At 41.1% G+C, this 20,840-nt stretch overlaps 1 protein-coding gene across 1 annotated transcript in view; it reads left to right on the forward strand.

The window, feature by feature from the left end:
* Nucleotides 1-19,743, forward strand: part of LOC110521331 (glutamate metabotropic receptor 8b) — a 189,263-nt gene extending 169,520 nt beyond the window's left edge. The window contains exons 8-11 of the mRNA XM_021598822.3: nt 288-427; nt 768-1,703; nt 18,071-18,317; nt 19,149-19,743. Of these exons, the coding sequence (XP_021454497.1) occupies nt 288-427; nt 768-1,703; nt 18,071-18,317; nt 19,149-19,198 (1,373 nt within the window). The 3' untranslated portion in view covers nt 19,199-19,743. The remainder of the gene's footprint in view (nt 1-287; nt 428-767; nt 1,704-18,070; nt 18,318-19,148) is intronic.
* The last annotated feature ends 1,097 nt before the right edge of the window (nt 19,744-20,840 follow it).

Genomic DNA, 20,840 nt, shown 5'->3' on the forward strand with positions numbered 1-20,840 from the left:
GGGGAAAACTTAAAACTAGCTGTTATTGGCAGAGAGATTTGGAACTCTCTTTGTTATTGGTCTATTAACCAATTTACCGCCTGGTGATGTCATCAGCGAATCCGAAACTACCGCCCATGCAAAACTGCTGAATAGAAGGTCCTGTGTATATTGTATTTTCAACCAGCATCTATCAGGAAATAACACTGATCACATTTCTTCACACTTCATCAGTGTTAGTTTCATCACCTATTGTACATACACAGGAAAAACTGAATTTTGACTGCAGTGGGCTTCCTGTTTTATAGGAAGTGCTGGGACTCCTGTCACATTTAATGAGAATGGCGATGCTCCAGGACGCTACGACATCTTTCAGTACCAGATCAACAACAGATCAACAGCAGAGTACAAGGTCATCGGCCACTGGACCGACCAGCTATACCTAAATGTAAGGATGATTGCCGTTACTCCACTTTCCTTCAATGTTATGTTACTGCTTTGTCTCTGCCTAATGTTATTGGATCCGATTCTTTAGAATGTTGTTAAAAATAACATTCACTTCCATGGGGACACATTTTCTCCAATATCTGTAAAAAAAAATGTCATATACAATTAATTTAACTAATTTGCCAATATTGAAAGAGAGAGATTTGACTTAATTTAATGAGGATGATGATAATGATGATGACAACAATGATGATGTTGATAAATTAAGTCAATGTTATTGAGTCATCTTCTTTTAGTTCTTGCCCATTTTTAAGATCAGTGTCATATTCTGCCCACCTCAGATGGATGCCATGCAGTGGACCAGTGGAGACCCCTCTGTGCCCGCCTCTGTGTGCAGCCTGCCCTGCAAGATGGGCGAGAGAAAGAAGGTGGTGAAGGGAGTACCATGTTGCTGGCACTGCGAGCGCTGTGAGGGCTACCACTTCCAGGCCAGTGAGTTCATGTGTGAGCTGTGCCCGTATGAGCAACGCCCTGACCAGAACCACACCGGGTGCCAACCTATCCCCATCATCAAGCTGGAGTGGCACTCTCCCTGGGCAGTGTTGCCAGTATTTATCTCTGTCCTGGGCATTCTGGCTACCACCTTCGTCATTGTCACCTTTGTGCGTTACCACGACACACCCATTGTCCGAGCCTCGGGCCGGGAGATGAGCTATGTTTTGCTCACAGGTATCTTCCTGTGCTATGCTATCACCTTCCCCATGATCGCAGCCCCTGACGTTGCCGTTTGCTCCTTTAGGCGCATTTTCCTGGGCCTGGGGATGTGCTTCAGCTATGCAGCTTTGCTTACCAAAACCAACCGCATCCACCGCATCTTCGAGCAGGGCAAGAAGGCTGTGACACCACCTCGGTTCATCTCCCCGGCCTCCCAGCTGGTCATCACCTTCAGCCTGATCTCAGTTCAGTTAATGGGCGTGTTTGTGTGGTTCGCCGCCGACCCACCACACACGGTAGTGGACTATGGTGAGCAGCGCACGCAGGACCCTGAGAACGCCCGCGGGGTGCTCAAGTGTGACATCTCAGACCTCTCACTCATCTGCTCGCTTGGATACAGTATCCTGTTGATGGTCACATGTACTGTTTATGCCATCAAGACCAGGGGAGTGCCAGAGACCTTCAACGAGGCCAAGCCTATTGGATTTACTATGTACACTACCTGCATTATTTGGTTAGCATTTATACCCATCTTCTTTGGGACGGCACAGTCGGCAGAAAGGGTGAGTCTGTTTTGATTGTGTTCGTATTTAATACACCTACATGTCCGGAGCCTGCTGGTTTTCTGTTCTACCTGATAATGAATTGCACCCACTTGGTGTCCCAGGTCTAAAACAGTCCAAAGATTAGAGGGGAAGGATGAGAAAAGCAGTGGAACTGGCTTCAAGGTCCAGATTTGAATTTGAGGGGTCTACAGTGTAATTGGCTAATATGCTGTGAATCTCAGAGGCTCTTTGGTGATAAGAGTTGGTAGAAAATGGAAAGAGTCTGTGGTCTGTGTCGTGTTCTCACTTAAGGTCAGTAATTATTCTGACCCCTAGAGTTGACTAACCACTCAATTTAATTAACTGCCCTCACTTTCGTTCTCTGCACTGACTGTTGGTCATGTAATGACATGTGTAATTAAATTGCTAATGATATGGTTGTTCTGGACTATTTTTACAATTAGAACGCTGCATGTGATTTGCGGGGAAGTGCGTCGGCTATCAGTCACACTTGGGAAGAATGGTATCTGTAAATAAGCTGAGGAACGTCTCCCTCACTCTTCATATTGCCTATTTTGTCATTGCATAGATGAGTTGGTTGTTTAGCAACAAAACTGACGTATGCGCAACTAGGGGGCAAAACAGACAGGGTTGGCTTAGATAGTTGACAACATGTAAACTATATTTTGTCTCCAATGTTTATTGAAAACATAAATTCATTTGCATAATGAGCACTTGTTGTCTCTCAAGTACATCGTTACAGTTGTTGGTAAACTACTTCGAATTTTGGTCATATTAGCATAGACGTGACATCAGCCAAAACACCTCAAATCAAGACATGGTATCAAAAACAAGATAAAACTAGTTGAAACGAGCCACCTATGATTCCCCACATGGCAGCAGCTTGTCATTGTTGCCAGCTGTCTGGCCATCCAGAATCAAACAACACGGACTTCTGCCCCATTGAAGCCTGCTCATCGTTTTCGTGACGTTGTCAGCTAACCCATCTATAGGATTAGGCCTACAATGCACATTGTCAGTCAGTGTCATGCCACACATCACGACCTAGCAAATCCCATGGCAATACTTTCAATTGGTTCAAATTCTACAGTAAACTGGACAATTTCATATGATTTCAAAGGTTACTGTAGATAGGCTGCTAGATGGATGATTTCAAAGGCTACCATAGATAGGCTGCTAGATGGATGATTTCAAAGGCTATCGTAGATAGGTTGCTGGATATAGGTTGCTAGATGGATGATTTCAAAGAGGGATTTTTCCATTGAAGTTTTCTACTGAAAGCTGCGTCAGTCTTTTAAATTGAGGAGCTGAGTGAAGAAAGACTTTGTTTTCTTCCCCACTATTTTTGGGCCAGATCTCATTAGCACAGTTTTCTTGTGAGTTCAGGAAACTGTTGTGAGTTTCTTGTGAAGTTCTGTCACATTGTTACAGTTTTTTGGATGTCTTGAAACAATGGTTGGTCTGCAACAATTAAGGCGTTACTAATGATCAACACAGAAACCATGACAGTAATGTAGCATATTTGGTTGTTTTTATATAGCCTCCAATGCATTCAGTGTAGACCTCTTTATGGATCCACATTAAAACAGTGGAACACTTGGAACATTTCACCCAGGTTTTGAGTAGCAGCAGATGTAGCCAGGCCTTTCAAAGCTGAATATTGGCTTACTTAGGTCACAAATATTGCAAACTATAGTTGCATTATAGAAGGTCTTAACTAGCCAGGCCATACACAGTCCTAATAAATTAATGTAATGCTGTTCCAATTTCATGTAAGAAAACAAATTGTTTAGAATCATTACTATTCAATGTTAAGCTTATTATAGACTACCCCATGGGAGCAACTTACTGGGGACCAAATAAATAATAAAAACAAGTTATTATTTTTGAAGTCTCTTAAGTGTACCCATAACTGTTTTCCTAGATGGTGATTCTACCTCATTATTTTGTATCTTTATTAGTTGAGCATGTTGCAGTCTGTAGGGAGCGAGGTACAGTAGTAGACCAAAGTGCCTATGGTGCCTGTGGCATTCTGTTGTCTTCCAAAAATCCCACATGAGTTTAAGAGTATTGAGATATTGATGAGATATGGACCCTATTGACCATCATGTCACACAACCAATTCAAGTAATTGGACATGACACTGTTAGTGACAAGGTTTTGAGCACTGCCTGAAATTGTAGAATTGCAGGTGACTCTTGGTCATCAGTTTCTCAGTGTGGCTTTCTGGGCAAAGTGGTAAGAAGAGGGGAGTTGCTGGCAATGCAGGTGAGAGCCATATTAATCTTTAATAAGATAATAAAGATTGCATACTCTATCTAATAAAGTATTAGTTCAAGGACAGCTCGTCTTCTAAACCTTTAATGGTTGAAACATGATTTGGGCTCTGTAAAACGTTCTGTTAGTATAATACAGAATGGTTGAAACATGATTTGGGCTCTGTAAAACGTTCTGCTAGTATAATACAGAATGGTTGAAACATGATTTGGGCTCTGTAAAACGTTCTGCTAGTATAATACAGAATGGTTGAAACATGATTTGGGCTCTGTAAAACGTTCTGCTAGTATAATACAGAATGGTTGAAACATGATTTGGGCTCTGTAAAACGTTCTGCTAGTATAATACAGAATGGTTGAAACATGATTCGGGCTCTGTAAAACGTTCTGCTAGTATAATACAGAATGGTTGAAACATGATTTGGGCTCTGTAAAACGTTCTGTAAGTATAATACAGAATGGTTGAAACATGATTTGGGCTCTGTAAAACGTTCTGCTAGTATAATACAGAATGGTTGAACTAATAGTGTTGTGAATCACAGACTCAGATTTGCAAAGAACCTTATTCCACAAGTAACATATGTAGTCTATCAAATAACCTTATTCCACAAGTAACATATGTAGTCTATCAAATAACCTTATTCCACAAGTAACATATGTAGTCTATCAAATAACCTTATTCCACAAGTAACATATGTAGTCTATCAAATAACCTTATTCCACAAGTAACATATGTAGTCTATCAAAGAACCTTATTCCACAAGTAACATATGTAGTCTATCAAATAACCTTATTCCACAAGTAACATGTGTAGTCTATCAAATAACCTTATTCCACAAGTAACATATGTAGTCTATCAAATAACCTTATTCCACAAGTAACATATGTAGTCTATCAAAGAACCTTATTCCACAAGTAACATATGTAGTCTATCAAATAACCTTATTCCACAAGTAACATATGTAGTCTATCAAAGAACCTTATTCCACAAGTAACATATGTAGTCTATCAAATAACCTTATTCCACAAGTAACATATGTAGTCTATCAAATAACCTTATTCCACAAGTAACATATGTAGTCTATCAAATAACCTTATTCCACAAGTAACATATGTAGTCTATCAAATAACCTTATTCCACAAGTAACATATGTAGTCTATCAAAGAACCTTATTCCACAAGTAACATATGTAGTCTATCAAATAACCTTATTCCACAAGTAACATATGTAGTCTATCAAATAACCTTATTCCACAAGTAACATATGTAGTCTATCAAATAACCTTATTCCACAAGTAACATATGTAGTCTATCAAAGAACCTTATTCCACAAGTAACATATGTAGTCTATCAAATAACCTTATTCCACAAGTAACATGTGTAGTCTATCAAATAACCTTATAACACAAGTAACATCTTCATGTATTCTATCAAAGAACCTTATAACACAAGTAACATATTCATGTATTCTTTGAAATTGAGCTAGTAATATATAAGTAAACAAAATAGACAAGCTACAGGGAATTGTGTCTACCCTGTTATTTACAGAGCCTGGGTTGTTTACAGCGGCTGGGTTGTTTACAGAGGCTGGGTTGTTTACAGAGGCTGGGTTGTTTACAGAGGCTGGGTTGTTTACAGAGGCTGAGTTATTTACAGAGACTGGGTTACTTACAGAGGCTGGGTTGTTTACAGAATTTGGGTTGTTTACAGAGGCTGGGTTATTTACAGAGGCTGGGTTGTTTACAGCGGCTGGGTTGTTTACAGAGGCTGGGTTACTTACAGCGGCTGGGTTGTTTACAGCGGCTGGGTTGTTTACAGAGGCTGGGTTGTTCACAGAGGCTGGGTTATTTACAGAGGCTGGGTTGTTTACAGAGCCTGGGTTGTTTACGGAGGCTGTGTTATTTACAGCGGCTGGTGTGTTTACAGGGGCTGGGTTGTTTACAGGGGCTGGGTTGTTTACAGAGACTGGGTTGTTTACAGAGACTGGGTTATTTACAGAGGCTGGGTTGTTTACAGAGACTGGGTTGTTTACAGAGACTGGGTTGTTTACATCTGCTGGGTTGTTTACAGCGGCTGGGTTGTTTAAGGAGGCTGGATTATTTACAGCGGCTGGGTTATTTACAGCAGCTGGGTTGTTTACGGAGGCTGGGTTATTTACAGCGGCTGGGTTATTTACAGCAGCTGGGTTGTTTACAGCGGCTGGGTTGTTTACAGAGGCTGGGTTGTTTACAGCGGCTAGAGGCTGGGTTATTTACAGCGGATGGGTTGTTTAAGGAGGCTGGGTTGTTTACAGCGGCTAGAGGCTGGGTTATTTACAGAGGCTGGGTTGTTTACAGCGGCTGGGTTGTTTACAGCGGCTGGGTTGTTTACAGCAGCTGGGTTGTTTACAGAGGCTGGGTTGTTTACAGAGGCTTGGTTGTTTACAGCGGCTGGGTTGCTTACAGTGGCTGGGTTGTTTACAGCGGCTAGAGGCTGGGTTGTTTACAGCGGCTGGGTTGTTTACAGAGGCTGGGTTGTTTACAGAGGCTGGGTTATTTATAGCGGCTGGGTTATTTACAGCGGCTGGGTTGTTTACAGCAGCTGGGTTGTTTACAGAGGCTGGGTTGTTTACATAGGCTGGGTTATTTACAGCGGCTGGGTTGTTTACAGAGGCTGGGTTGTTTACAGCGGCTGGGTTATTTACAGAGGCTGGGTTATTTACAGAGGCTGGGTTGGTTACAAAGGCTGATCTTTTATGATTATTTGTTGTATTATTTGATATGTAATATGTTGTGTCTGCTTAGCCCTGAAGAAAGAAACACAGCCGTGGCTAAAGGTATTGACTTTTCTGTCACCCCTTCTTTAGGGATAGATATACCAATCCCACTTCTACAGTACCTAGTGTAAACATATGCTAATAGAATGAATGACACAGTGCATAAACCTATAGGATCATAAAATCTGTTAAGCGGAACAACACAGGGGAACCCAAGAGCAGACTCAGATGAGGAAACAGTGATGAATGAAACAAAATATGTATTGTTGCACAGAGCGATATGGAGTGCAGATCCGAGGGTGCTCGGATGAGTTGCAGAAAAACCAGATGTGGAGACTGAGGTTGGAGTTGGCTGAGTAGAACAGGGTAAATAGGTCCTGAGGGGAATCCAAGGTAGTAGCGGTGAGTAAAATCCAGAGCAAGGTAGTTGGGTGGTGAGATGTGGAACAGGAGACAGATGCCAGAGACAGAGCAATAACTGCAATGAGACGATAAACGGTGTCAGGCAAGGAAACAGCCACAGCAGGGTAACAGGATCTTGAGCAGTAATAAATGTCTAGAATCATGAACTGACTGAGCAGAGATTACAATCCGGCAGGGTGTAAGTGGTATTTGTAGAGGTCTTGATTATGGAACAAGTTGCAGCTGGTAGGGATGTGCTCTAACTCCAGCACACCTGTCTCCAACCACACAATCACAAAGAGAGGGAGAGGGAGAGAGAGAGAGTGTACATGGGGAGTAACTGCAGGTCAAGAAGACACCGGATGAACACCAGAGGGCGTAGCAGGAGCAGATGTGACAAAATCAGTGAATGACTGGAATTCTGCTGTGTCAAGAATAATTCCCAATTCAATTCCAAGTTTCCTTATGAATGAAATATCACCCCTCCTGAAACTTTGTTTAATTACTAGCATCTTGCACGTCCTCACTGTAGCACTGAACATGATGTATAAAACTCACCACCTATTAATAGATTGATTGTTGATGATTTTGCCTTAAGACAGAAAAGCTCTCCAGGTCTTAAACAGTGTTGAATACCACCCTATTAATCTTTAGAGAATGAACGAGCCTCACTGGCCATTGAAAAATCACCTCTACAGAAATCACTTTTTTAGAGGACTACTAAACACCACATATCAATCTCTATATTTGTGGAAATGGAAAAAGGGAAAACAAAGCATAATAGCCTATTCATATTTCAGAAAATCAATGCCGCTTAAGTTGCACTGTCCCAAGAGTTGCACTGTCTAGGGTTCCCGAGTGGGGCAGTGGTCTAAGGCACTACATCTCAATATAAGAGGTGTCACTACAGACCCTGGTTGAAATCCAGACTGAATCACATCTGGCTGTGAATGGGAGACCCATAGGGCGGCACACAATTGGCCCAATGTCGCCTGGGTTTGGCCGGGGTAGGCAGTCATTGTAAATAAGAATTTGTTCTTCACTGACTTGCCTAGTTAAATAAAGGTTCAATAAAAAGTGACACCCTATTGTTCTCCAGCAGTCACAACAGATAAATCCAATCCCTATTGTGATTTACTGACACACATGGTTAAATGTCCATAGAGAACACCGGTATGATTGGTGTCCCTGGAAAGAAATATAAAATAATGCTTATATAGCACACGACCATATATAGCACACTCCACTGATTAACAGTCTTTCCCATTGATCAGATCAAGCTGGATAAATGCCACAGCTCTTGTCATTTTAGAAACAGGTGCTTGTCACTTCAACTCTCATCACAAAGGTAATACCCTTGTGTTGGGCGAGTGCACATTCCAAGGCTGAGATTGCCCACATTCTACTAGTTGTCATGGTTGCACCCACTAATGTTTTTATGGTTGTTTATCCCTCAGATTAAAATAGCCTGAAATGACAGGTAAAGCATTCTGGATTATAGATTTGCCCTCGGTGACGGGAAAAGTTTCTGTGAAATAGGTCAGCTAGAGGACTAGTAAATATGTTTTTACGGGATACGGGGTGTCGCCTTCAGCGACGGGAGACCAATCCAATGTACAGGTCTCCCGGAGTGAAGAGGCTACAGAAAACATTGATCTTTTGGGCTTATGCTGTCGCTTCAATGTCAATATTCACATGTTGTAAGGGGTGCATTGCATTTATCGTGTGTATGACTAAGCCTAATATATGTCCATTAACCATTTCATAAGCATGATCCTTCAGACGGTTATTCTCAGTTACTTTGTTTCCTCATCCAAATTTACATAACGTCATGACTTGGGTTGCTATCATAAGTAAGTTGTTATAAATGTCACCAGTGTGCAGAGATGACAAATCTAAAAGCCTGTTTAGGTTCATGGCAGACATGGACTAATTAGGTTATCCACTCCCCATAAATCCATTAGCCTACTCATCTTCGGCTTTCATAGTTTCATGCAGTAGCCTACTAGACTTCCATGCACTGTATGCACTGTATGCACTGTATGATTCAGTATAGGATAGTCCTCTGTTATTGAATCTGTAGTGTGAGGCAGCTTGAGGTACAAGTACACCACCTGGACAGGACGCTAGTCTGTCACAAGGGCTTAACCCCAATCCATTTGAGCGCCAGGCAGAGAGACATCGAGTCTTTGGTATGAATTTACATTATGCTGGGAAACTCTTCAAAGCCCTATAAAGTATAGCAATGCCAAAATATGATTAGTTAATCAAAAGCTGTCATGTTTGGTATTAGTATGCCTTGTATTTTGTCTTGGAACCTGTGAGAAAGAGCTATTCTCAGTGAAATATGTTCTCTGTCATGTGACCAAAGGCAACCACTCTTTTCGGGGAATATAAAACTGGAGCTTTAATGATAGCTATGGATGGAGGCAATAGCCAAGTTGTTTCATATCGCCTTTCTTTCGACAAATTCAAGGCGTATGAGAACGGGATATGCAGTGGACCGAAGCTAATCGCCACTTTCAGAGACTTTAGAAAAAGCTAGAAAAATAAGTTGATAGGAGTGAAAAGAGCAAAACAGCCGATATATTTGTGATCGCTTACACATATCATATCACATCACAGACCTGCTTGGCAGAATACTGAAAGTCGGTCAAGCTTTCTATAGAAAAGGTCAGATATGCTCTAAGAAAACACACCTGCTCCAAAAGGAAGCACATAAAACAGAGAACTATATCAACAGACTATCTGCTTTTTTCATCAGCCCCAAACGAAACTAAGGGTGTAATCATAATGATACATAAGAAACTCAAAATCACAGTCCTTGGTAAAGGCGAAGACCAAGAAGGCAGAATCACTTTCCTTAAATGTATCCATAATGCAAAGAAAATGGCCTTTATTAATGTGCCTGCTCCAAATTCATATGATCTTAAGTTTGTAGATGCTCTGAACAGCATATTGTTAGAATTAACTGAATTCCAACTGGTTATTGGGACAGACATGAATGCCATTCTGGGGACAAATCTAATAAGACCAACTACAATCTACAGGAAACCAAGGTTCTCCAACATGTACTCTCTATTTACAACCTCATTGATGCTTGGTGAGCTCATAGCCCTAAAGCAAAAGAGTACACTTTCTATTCAAACCGGCACAAAACATTCTCCAAAATCGATTTCGTACTCTTATCTACTCCTCTATTTAATTGAATCAAGAAAATGGAAATTCAACATATGAACCTATCTGATCATCATGCTTATTCCTGCCAGCTACATACTCTATATCATTATCTCCTTAAAGAGCCACAAGATGGCGCTTTAATATTTCCTTACAAAAAAAACATACAATTTGAAACGGAATTGAATGAATTCATAATGATTAAAAACATTTTGACTGGAGCCAAATATGTCCTACCTAATGCCTCTCAAGACCACGATGGAGGGCTCCATCCTAATAGTTTCCCATTTTAAATATTTGCGAATAGATATATTTCCTTCCTTAAATTATACCATTGCCAGAAATGTTAACAGAACACTCAAATCAATTAAATCTGACCTCAGTAGATGCACTAATATCCCAGTTGCTGAACAATTAATCAACTTGACTATTACATTGACCCCCCCCCCCGCCTCCATTTGTTTTGTTTTGTAGACTGCTGCTACTCACTGTTTATAATCTATGCATAGTCACTTCACCCCTTCCTACATGTACAAATTACATCTAACCTGTACCCCCGCACACTGACTCAGTACCGGTACCTCCTGTGTATAGCCTCGTTATTGTTATGTTGTTATGTTACTTTTTATAATTTTTTACTTTAGTTTATTTGGTAAATATTTTCTTAACTCTTCTTGAACTGCACTGTTGGTTAATAAGGGCTTGTATTCGGCACATGTGACAAATAGAGTTTGATTTGAAGATTTGGCATGGGTTCCCAGATCCTCAAAAGGTTCTACAGCTGCACCATTGAGAGCATCCTGACCGGTTGCATCACCGCCTGGTATGGCAACTGCTCGGCATCTGACTGTAAGGCGCTACAGAGGGTAGTGCGTACAGCCCAGTACATCACTAGAGCCAAGCTTCCTGCCATCCAGGACCTACAGTATATAATAAGCAGTGTCAGAGGAAAGCCCTTAAAATTGTCAGAGACTCCAGTTTCTCTGCTACCGCACGGCAAGCGATACCGGAGTGCCAAGTCTTAGACCAAAAGGCTCCTTAACAGCTTCTATCCCCAAGCCATAAGACTGCTGAACAGTTAATCAAATGGCCACCAGAATATTTACATTGACACCCCCCCCCCCCCCTCCATTTGTTTTGTACACTGCTGCTATTCACTGTTTATTATCTATGCATAGTCACTTCACCTCTACCTACACGTAGAAATGAACTCTAACCTGTACCCCCGCACACTGACTTGGTACCGGTACCCCCTGTATATAGCCTCGTTATTGTTATGTTATTGTGTTACTTTTTATTTAATTTAGTTTATTTGGTAAATATTTTCTTAACTCTTCTTGAACTGCACTGTTGGTTAAGGGCTTGTAAGTAAGCATTTCACGGTAAGGTCTACACTTGTTGTATTCGGCGCATGTGACAAATTTGATTTGATTTGAAGGACTATCCGAACCAAACTTTGAAACATATTTCCAGGCGCTAGCAATGCCTTGAGATCTGGAGGGCAGCCTTTTGCATCCCTCCCAATGGCACAAATGTGGAATCCATACAGTTGCCGATATCATGGACAGTAATGGTTTGAGAACATTCCAAGATTCCAAGACACATACACATTAAATTATCTGGGCTCCCGAAAGGCCTGATCTCTATAATATATCAACTTTTGAAAAGCTTATTCTGAGTTATCAATTAAAAAAGTATGTTCCACAGGTCTGAACAACCCTTTAACTGGAGCAGAATATGTTTACAGACTTTATTTAACACCAAAGAAAAGTTTTACGATGAAATTGGTCCCAACTGTTCACTGTGTCCCCTAAATCAGGTAGGCACATTCCTTCATATGATGTGGGAGTGCCCTGCAGTTAAATGCTTCTGGGAAAAAGTTACAAAGTTAATTTTGAAGTGCATGAATGTAAATATTCAATGTGTTGCATCAGGTATGTTACTTAACGATGGCTCCTTGAATCTCAATCCAAGACGATTACTACTGGCAGGCAACACCGCCGCACAAAAATATGCTGCTCTTAGATGGCAATCACCTCACTCTCTCCCAATTCGCCAAAGGATAATAAAGGTTACAACATTCAAACTATCTACAGTGAGAATGAATGGCGCTAGTCAAGGAACAATTTAGGTTTGGACAAATACTGTACTTGACTCTGTAAAGAATAATTTCAGCTAAACCCCAACACACACAAATAACCAATCTATAAACCCCAACACACACAAATAACCAATCTATAAACCCCAACACACACAAATAACCAATCTATAAACCCCAACACACATAAATAACCAATCTATAAACCCCAACACACACAAATAGCCAATCGATAAAGGCCAACACACATAAATAACCAATCTATAAAGGCCAACACACACAAATAACCAATCTATAAAGGCCAACACACATAAATAACCAATATATAAAGGCCAACACACACAAATAACCAATCTATAAAGGCCAACACACACAACTAACCAATCTATAAAGGCCAACACACACAACTAACCAATCTATAAACCCCAACACACACAAATAACCAATCTATAAACCCCAACACACACAACTAACCAATCTATAAAGGCCAACACACATAAATAACCAATCTATAAAGGCCAACACACACAACTAACCAATCTATAAAGGCCAACACACACAACTAACCAATCTATAAAGCCCAACACACACAAATAACCAATCTATAAACCCCAACACACACAACTAACCAATCTATAAAGGCCAACACACACAACTAACCAATCTATAAAGGCCAACACACATAAATAACCAATCTATAAAGGCCAACACACACAAATAACCAATCTATAAACCCCAACACACACAACTAACCAATCTATAAAGGCCAACACACACAACTAACCAATCTATAAAGGCCAACACACATAAATAACCAATCTATAAAGCCCAACACACACAACTAACCAATCTATAAAGGCCAACACACACAACTAACCAATCTATAAACCCCAACACACACAAATAACCAATCTATAAAGCCCAACACACACAACTAACCAATCTATAAAGGCCAACACACACAACTAACCAATCTATAAACCCCAACACACACAAATAACCAATCTATAAACCCCAACACACACAACTAACCAATCTATAAAGGCCAACACACACAAATAACCAATCTATAAACCCCAACACACACAAATAACCAATCTATAAAGGCCAACACACACAACTAACCAATCTATAAAGGCCAACACACACAACTAACCAATCTATAAAGGCCAACACACACAACTAACCAATCTATAAACCCCAACACACACAAATAACCAATCTATAAAGCCCAACACACACAACTAACCAATCTATAAAGGCCAACACACACAACTAACCAATCTATAAACCCCAACACACACAAATAACCAATCTATAAACCCCAACACACACAACTAACCAATCTATAAAGGCCAACACACACAAATAACCAATCTATAAACCCCAACACACACAACTAACCAATCTATAAAGGCCAACACACACAACTAACCAATCTATAAACCCCAACACACACAAATAACCAATCTATAAACCCCAACACACACAACTAACCAATCTATAAAGGCCAACACACACAAATAACCAATCTATAAACCCCAACACACACAAATAACCAATCTATAAAGGCCAACACACACAACTAACCAATCTATAAACCCCAACACACACAAATAACCAATCTATGAAAGGCCAACACACATAAATAACCAATCTATAAAGGCCAACACACACAACTAACCAATCTATAAACCCCAACACACACAAATAACCAATCTATAAACCCCAACACACACAAATAACCAATCTATAAAGGCCAACACACACAACTAACCAATCTATAAACCCCAACACACACAAATAACCAATCTATGAAAGGCCAACACACATAAATAACCAATCTATAAAGGCCAACACACACAACTAACCAATCTATAAACCCCAACACACACAACTAACCAATCTATAAACCCCAACACACACAAATAACCAATCTATAAACCCCAACACACACAAATAGCCAATCTATAAAGGCCAACACACACAAATAACCAATCTATAAAGGCCAACACACATAAATAACCAATCTATAAAGGCCAACACACACAACTAACCAATCTATAAACCCCAACACACACAAATAACCAATATATAAAGGCCAACACACACAACTAACCAATCTATAAAGGCCAACACACACAACTAACCAATCTATAAACCCCAACACACACAACTAACCAATCTATAAAGGCCAACACACACAACTAACCAATCTATAAACCCCAACACACACAAATAACCAATCTATAAAGGCCAACACACACAAATAACCAATCTATAAAGGCCAACACACACAACTAACCAATCTATAAAGGCCAACACACACAACTAACCAATCTATAAACCCCAACACACACAAATAACCAATCTATAAAGGCCAACACACACAAATAACCAATCTATAAAGGCCAACACACACAAATAGCCAATCGATAAAGGCCAACACACACATACAAACAAACAAATACAAAAACGTTGGTCACAAAAAAGAAAATCATATGGTAATTCATGGAGTGAAGTAAAGATGGTTTAATGTAGTAATGGTTTGAAAAACTGGATTTAAAAAAGACAGACTATAGACTACACACCAAAAAATACTGCAAAAATATTATAGTAAAGTGTACAATTGCTGTGTACAAACTTAACATGATGAACAGGAATTACAATTGCTTCCATGAATGGCCAAAATAACTATATGAAAGCCACACCCGTAATAAGCCATGCCATCTGAAAAATAACCCAGTGTGTGTTCTGTCCACTATTTAACCAGCACTGGGTTACCAAATAACCCAAATTGGGTAGTTTTTAGCCCATTCTTTTTTTTAGTGTATGATAGACTGTGATACAACATCATAATGTTGTTGTTTTATATAGCAGAAGACTGATTAATGTTTAATGACATTATGACAAAAAATAAATCTCATCCTCATACCTATGTTCAGTATACCCATATCTAACCTTCAGTTAGACTCCTCCCCATTTCCCCCCACTACCATTCCAAACAGTGTGCTTATGACCATGATGTGCTTGTGATGTGTGTAGTAGTCATTCTCTTCTCTCTCTGCCATGGCCACATCGCAACGCTCTCTCTATGCCATTGCCACATTGCCAGGCTCTCTCTCTGCCATGGCCACATCGCCAGTCTCTGGTGGTAAATGTCACTGAGCTTCATGCCCCAGATTCCTAGCTGACCTAAAAGCGAGGGTGATCGTTCCTCAGCTCTTGCCTTTTGAAGCCCACCCCATTAGTCTTATTATAGATCTAAAGAGGCTGTTGAACTGGTTCAAACTAGGACTTGCCACCAGCCCCGACTGGTGACTCACTGGAAAACACTCTGTAGCCAAAAGATTCAGTTAAGCTAGCCCTAAGGAATGATAAGGGGTTTGAGCCACAGATGGTGCTTAACTTGGGCAGGCACTCACCGGAGCTGAGTACCGGCACCTCAACGTTTCTACTGCTTGAGTTCCTGCTCCTCTTTATAGACTATTAGCTCAAAAGTATTGTATCAAAAGTGTTGCACCTTAAATTGAAACAGTACCGGCACCCAAATGAGTACTGGCAGCTGGCTACAGGTAATATTATCACCTTTATAAGTGGTCAAGAAATGGCTTCAAGTTTGTGCTCCAGTATGGTTAACCTTGAAATCTACGGCCAACATTGAGTAATATAAACTTTTTTGTCACTATAAAAAATTCCTAGATGTTTGTCTAAAGGCCCTCTAAATGGCTTTATGCTTAGATGTCTACCAGACATTTCCTAATAATAGCTTGATGTGTGATGGAATGACTTCCTATGTGGAGATGTTAAGACTCAAGGGAGCTGTGCCATCTGCCAGTTCCTTTTCATTCTCTACCACACTCTAACTGTACAGATATGACTGAGCAAACGCCCTCTGAGAATTCTCCCTGTCGGTTTACCGCTCAATGAGGGGGCCATTAGTTGTGTTGACGTTTCTAAAGCCTGTTGCTATGACTACTCAGGTGGTCTCTAAGCAGGATTGTTTGGTGCAGGCATGTTCACGTCAGCGGTTCTTGACAGGCACTGTGGTACTGTGACATTGGAAAGAAGTCAAGGAAACATGAGTTTGTAATGCCTGGTTCCGCTTAACAGGTGGGAGAAGACTGGATGTGTGTGCATGAGGTCGGGGTACTTCACCTGGGTTGTCGGTGGTTAGATGAGTTTGTTTTAAGTGGTTATAAGAAACCTGAATAGTGTAATAGTGTACCGTGAGTTGAACGTTCCATGTGAACACACTGTGCATAACAAGTGAACAGCAACTTGGTTGTATACGGTTGGTTTGAGTTTGATCCCAGTAGACCTCACTATTAAACTGACAATAAGTCTTCTGAGGAAAGAGCACCTGCCAAAATACAAATAAGATCACATCAAATTTCATCACATGCGCCGAATACAACGGGTGTGGGATCTTATCGTGAAATGCTTACTTACAAGCCCTTAACTAATAATGCAGTTTTAAGAAAATAGAATTAAGAAAATACTTTCTAAATAAACTATGGTAAAAAAGTAACATAGTAAAATCACAATAATGAGGCTATATACAGGGGGTACCGGTACGAGTCAACGTGTGGGGGTGCAAGTCAGTCGAGGTAATTTGTACATGTAGGGTGGGGTAAAGTGACTATGCATAGATATTAAAACAGTGAGTAACAGCAGTATAAAGACAAAGGGAGGGGGTCAATACAAATAGTCTGGGTGGCCATTTGATAAATTGTTCAGCAGTCTTATAGCTTGGGGGTAGAAGATGTTAAGGAGCCTTTTGGACCTAGACTTGGCGCTCTGAATCATTTCAGTCTCCTAAGGAGGAAAATGTGTTGTCGTGCCTTCTTCACAGCTTTCTTGGTGTGTTTGGACCATGATCGTTTGTTGGTGATGTGGACACCAAGGAGCTTGAAACTCTTGACCCGCTCCACTACAGCCCCGTCGATGTGAATGGGGACGTGTTCGGCCCTCCTTTTCCTGTAGTCCACAATCATCTCCTTTGTTTTTCTCACGTTGAGGGAGAGGTTGTTGTTCTGGCACCACACTGCCAGGTCTCTGCCGTCCTCCCTATAGGCTGTCTCATCGTTGTCGGTGATCAGGCCTACCACTGTTGTGTCATCTGCAAACTTAATGATGGTATTGGAGTTGTGCTTGCCCATGCAGTCGTTGGTGAACAGGGAGTACAGGAGGGGACTAAGCACGCACCCCTGAAGGGCCCCCGTGTTGTGGATCAGCGTGGAAGATGTGTTGTTGCCTACCCTTACCACCTGGGGGCAGTCCGTCAGGAAGTCCAGGATCCATTTTCAGAGGGAGGTGTTTAGTCCCAGGGTCCTTAGCTTAGTGATTAGCTTTGTGGGAACTATGGTGTTGAACACTGAGCTGTAGTCAATGAACAGTATTCATAATGAGGCTTTATACAGGGGGTACCGGTACTGAGTCAATGTGCGGGGGTACAGGTTAGTTGAGGTAATTTGTACATGTATGTAGGGGTAAAGTGCATGCACTTTGTGCCATGCCAAATCAAATCTAAAATGTGATGCAATATGATTGGATTGATACAAGATCCCTGTGTCAGGGACCACAAAGGTTCCCCTCCAAGGACTCTCTTTGAAGCACCTGACTCATATCTCTCTCTCTCTCTCTCTCTCTCTAGATGTACATCCAGACAGCCACGCTAACCGTCTCCCTCAGCCTGAGCGCCTCCGTCTCCCTGGGACTGCTCTACATGCCCAAGGTCTACATCATCATCTTCCACCCAGAGCAGAACGTCCCCAAGCGCAAGCGCAGCTTCAAGGCCATTGTCACTGTCGCCACCATGACCAGCAAGCTGTCCCAGCTAACCTCCGAGCGACCCAACGGAGAGGTGAAGACCGAACTCTGCGAGGGCATGGACACCAGCAGTGAGTATAAACATGTGATCTGATCCCCTTCTTAACATATTATACCAGGAGTTCCCGAACTCAGGCCTGCCTTCCATTATTGGTGAACATCCCGCGCCTCTCCTGTCTCTTTCTATGGAAACAAGCACTTTTCATGACACAAACAGTTCACACCCCTCTTGTTGGTGTCACCCCACAGTTTGGGAACCACTATTATACAACCACCCCCATTTTTTTTTTACCAATAACTGTATTTTTGTGTAGCCTATGTTAGTTTCAAACACAGGCTTGGCAACAGGCTTTGGAATTTCTACATACAGTAAAGTAAAGCGCAGTTCCTCAGCTATAGCAGTATCTGGGATATCGTTGTTGAAATCAGCTTGTAGAAAATCTTTTGTATTATCTCATCTATGATAGTTAAAAAGACACCTGAGAACTGATTAGGCAAAACTGTTCATCACTCGGATTTAGACTTCAAAGGCCCTTCTGAGCCCGTCTGCAGAAGTTTCATACAGGCAAGCAAGCATCCGGTTATTTACTTGTCACGTTTGTGCTGACTGCACAGTTTGATCTCTAAAATGTGTTGCTTTTTTCCTATTTATGGACAATTTCTCCAATTAATACATGAATACATCTGGAAAATTCAACTTCATTGTGAGTGATTAATAATCTCACATAGCCAACTTTATTAGTTTAGGTCGCCGGTAGAAAGCCATGGTAGCCTCAACATTCCCATCAAGACTGTTCGGTTATGTGGTAATGCATTGAGGGAAGGAATGCAAGCGATACAATAAGTACAGAGGGAATCACAACACTTTAGGAAACTAACATCTCCATTCTTTGTCTTTCCAGTGCCATCATCCAAAACAACGTATGTCAGCTACACCAACCATGCCATTTGAAGAGAGAAGCTCTGAATAGAGGATTACTGAGGAATTCCACATGCAGACTTGGATGTGTCAGATTCACACATGCCAGGGCCTTCAAACAAGCATGAGACATTGATATTGATCAGAGTCAAAATGATGTCTGAGAGGGTGGCAGCCAAAATAAATATGTCTGCTCTTTCATGTTCACAGACAGAGCTAATGGGCCTGTTAGAAGCAGACCAAAAAATATATATGGTCAGTAAACAAACCATCCAAGAGACTTAACAAAAGAGGATGGTGAACAGAAGAGGAAAACGAAACCTAATTTAAAAGATCATTTAAAAATACATTGTTGGGATCAACCTTGTTAGTTGTTATTCTAATTGTACGTATTTTGTGGTTGTGAAGATTTCAAATTCTTGTCTCATGTCGTCTGACCTGCATTACAAGATGAGTCTGTCTGTATCGGCTAACTAAATCGTAGCCTTGAGTTGTAAAATCTGTTAATGACATGGTTTAAGCATGCACATTTTTATACAAATACTTTATTTATAATAAAGGAATGTTTTGGAAATGTTTAGCATTGTTGGATGTGTATATGAGGTAAGAAAAATACTGAACAATACTATAAATGCAACATGCAACAATTTCAAAGATTTTAGTTCATATGAGGAAATCAGTCAATTTAAACGCTAATCTATGGATTTCACATAACTGGAAATACAGATAGGCATCTGTTGGTTACAGAGACCTTTAAAAAAAGGTAGGGGCGTGGATCAGAAACCCAGTCAGTATCTGGTGTATCCACCATTTGCCTCATACAGCGCCACACATCTCCTTTGCATAGAGCTGTTGATTGTGACCTGTGGGATGTCCCACTCCTCTTCAATGTGCGAAGTTGCAGGATAATGTTGGGAACTGGAATACGCTGTTGTCGATCCAGAGCATCCTAAACATGCTCAATGGGTGATATGTCTGGTGAGTATGCAGGCCATGGAAGAACTGGGACATTTTCAGCTTCCAGGAGTTGTGTACAGATCCTTGCGACATGGAGCCGTGCATTATCATGCTGAAACATGAGGTGATGGCACGACAATGGGCCTCAGTATCTCGCCACGTTATCTCTGTGCATTCAAATTGCCATCGATAAAATGCAATTTGGTTCATTGCATTGTGTCCGTAGCTTATGCCTACCCATGCCTTAACCCCACCGCCACCATGGGGCACTCAGCAAACCACTCGCCCATACAAAGCCGTACTCGTGGTCTGCGGTTGTGACGCCGGCTGGACATACTGCCAAATTCCTTAAAACAACGTTGGAGGTGGCTTATTGTGGAGAAATTATCAATACATTCTCTGGCAACAGCTCTGGTGGACATTCCTGCAGTCGGCATGCCAATTGCACACTCCCTCAAAACTTGAGACATCTGTGGCACTGTGTTGTGTGACAAAACTTCACATTTTAGAGTGGCCTTTTATTGTCCTCAGCACAAGGTGCACCTGTGTAATGATCATGCTGTTTAATCAGCTTTTTAATATGCCATACCTGTCAGGTGGGTGGATTATCTTGGCAAAGGACAAATGCTCACTAACAGGGATGTAAACCAATGTGTGCACAACATTTGAGTAAGGCCTTTTGTAAGCTTTTTGTGCTTATGGAACATTTCTGGAATAT

The sequence above is a fragment of the Oncorhynchus mykiss genome, chromosome 4 (genome assembly GCF_057628025.1).
Source record: "Oncorhynchus mykiss isolate SJ-2025 chromosome 4, ASM5762802v1, whole genome shotgun sequence".
Lineage (NCBI taxonomy): Eukaryota > Metazoa > Chordata > Actinopteri > Salmoniformes > Salmonidae > Oncorhynchus > Oncorhynchus mykiss.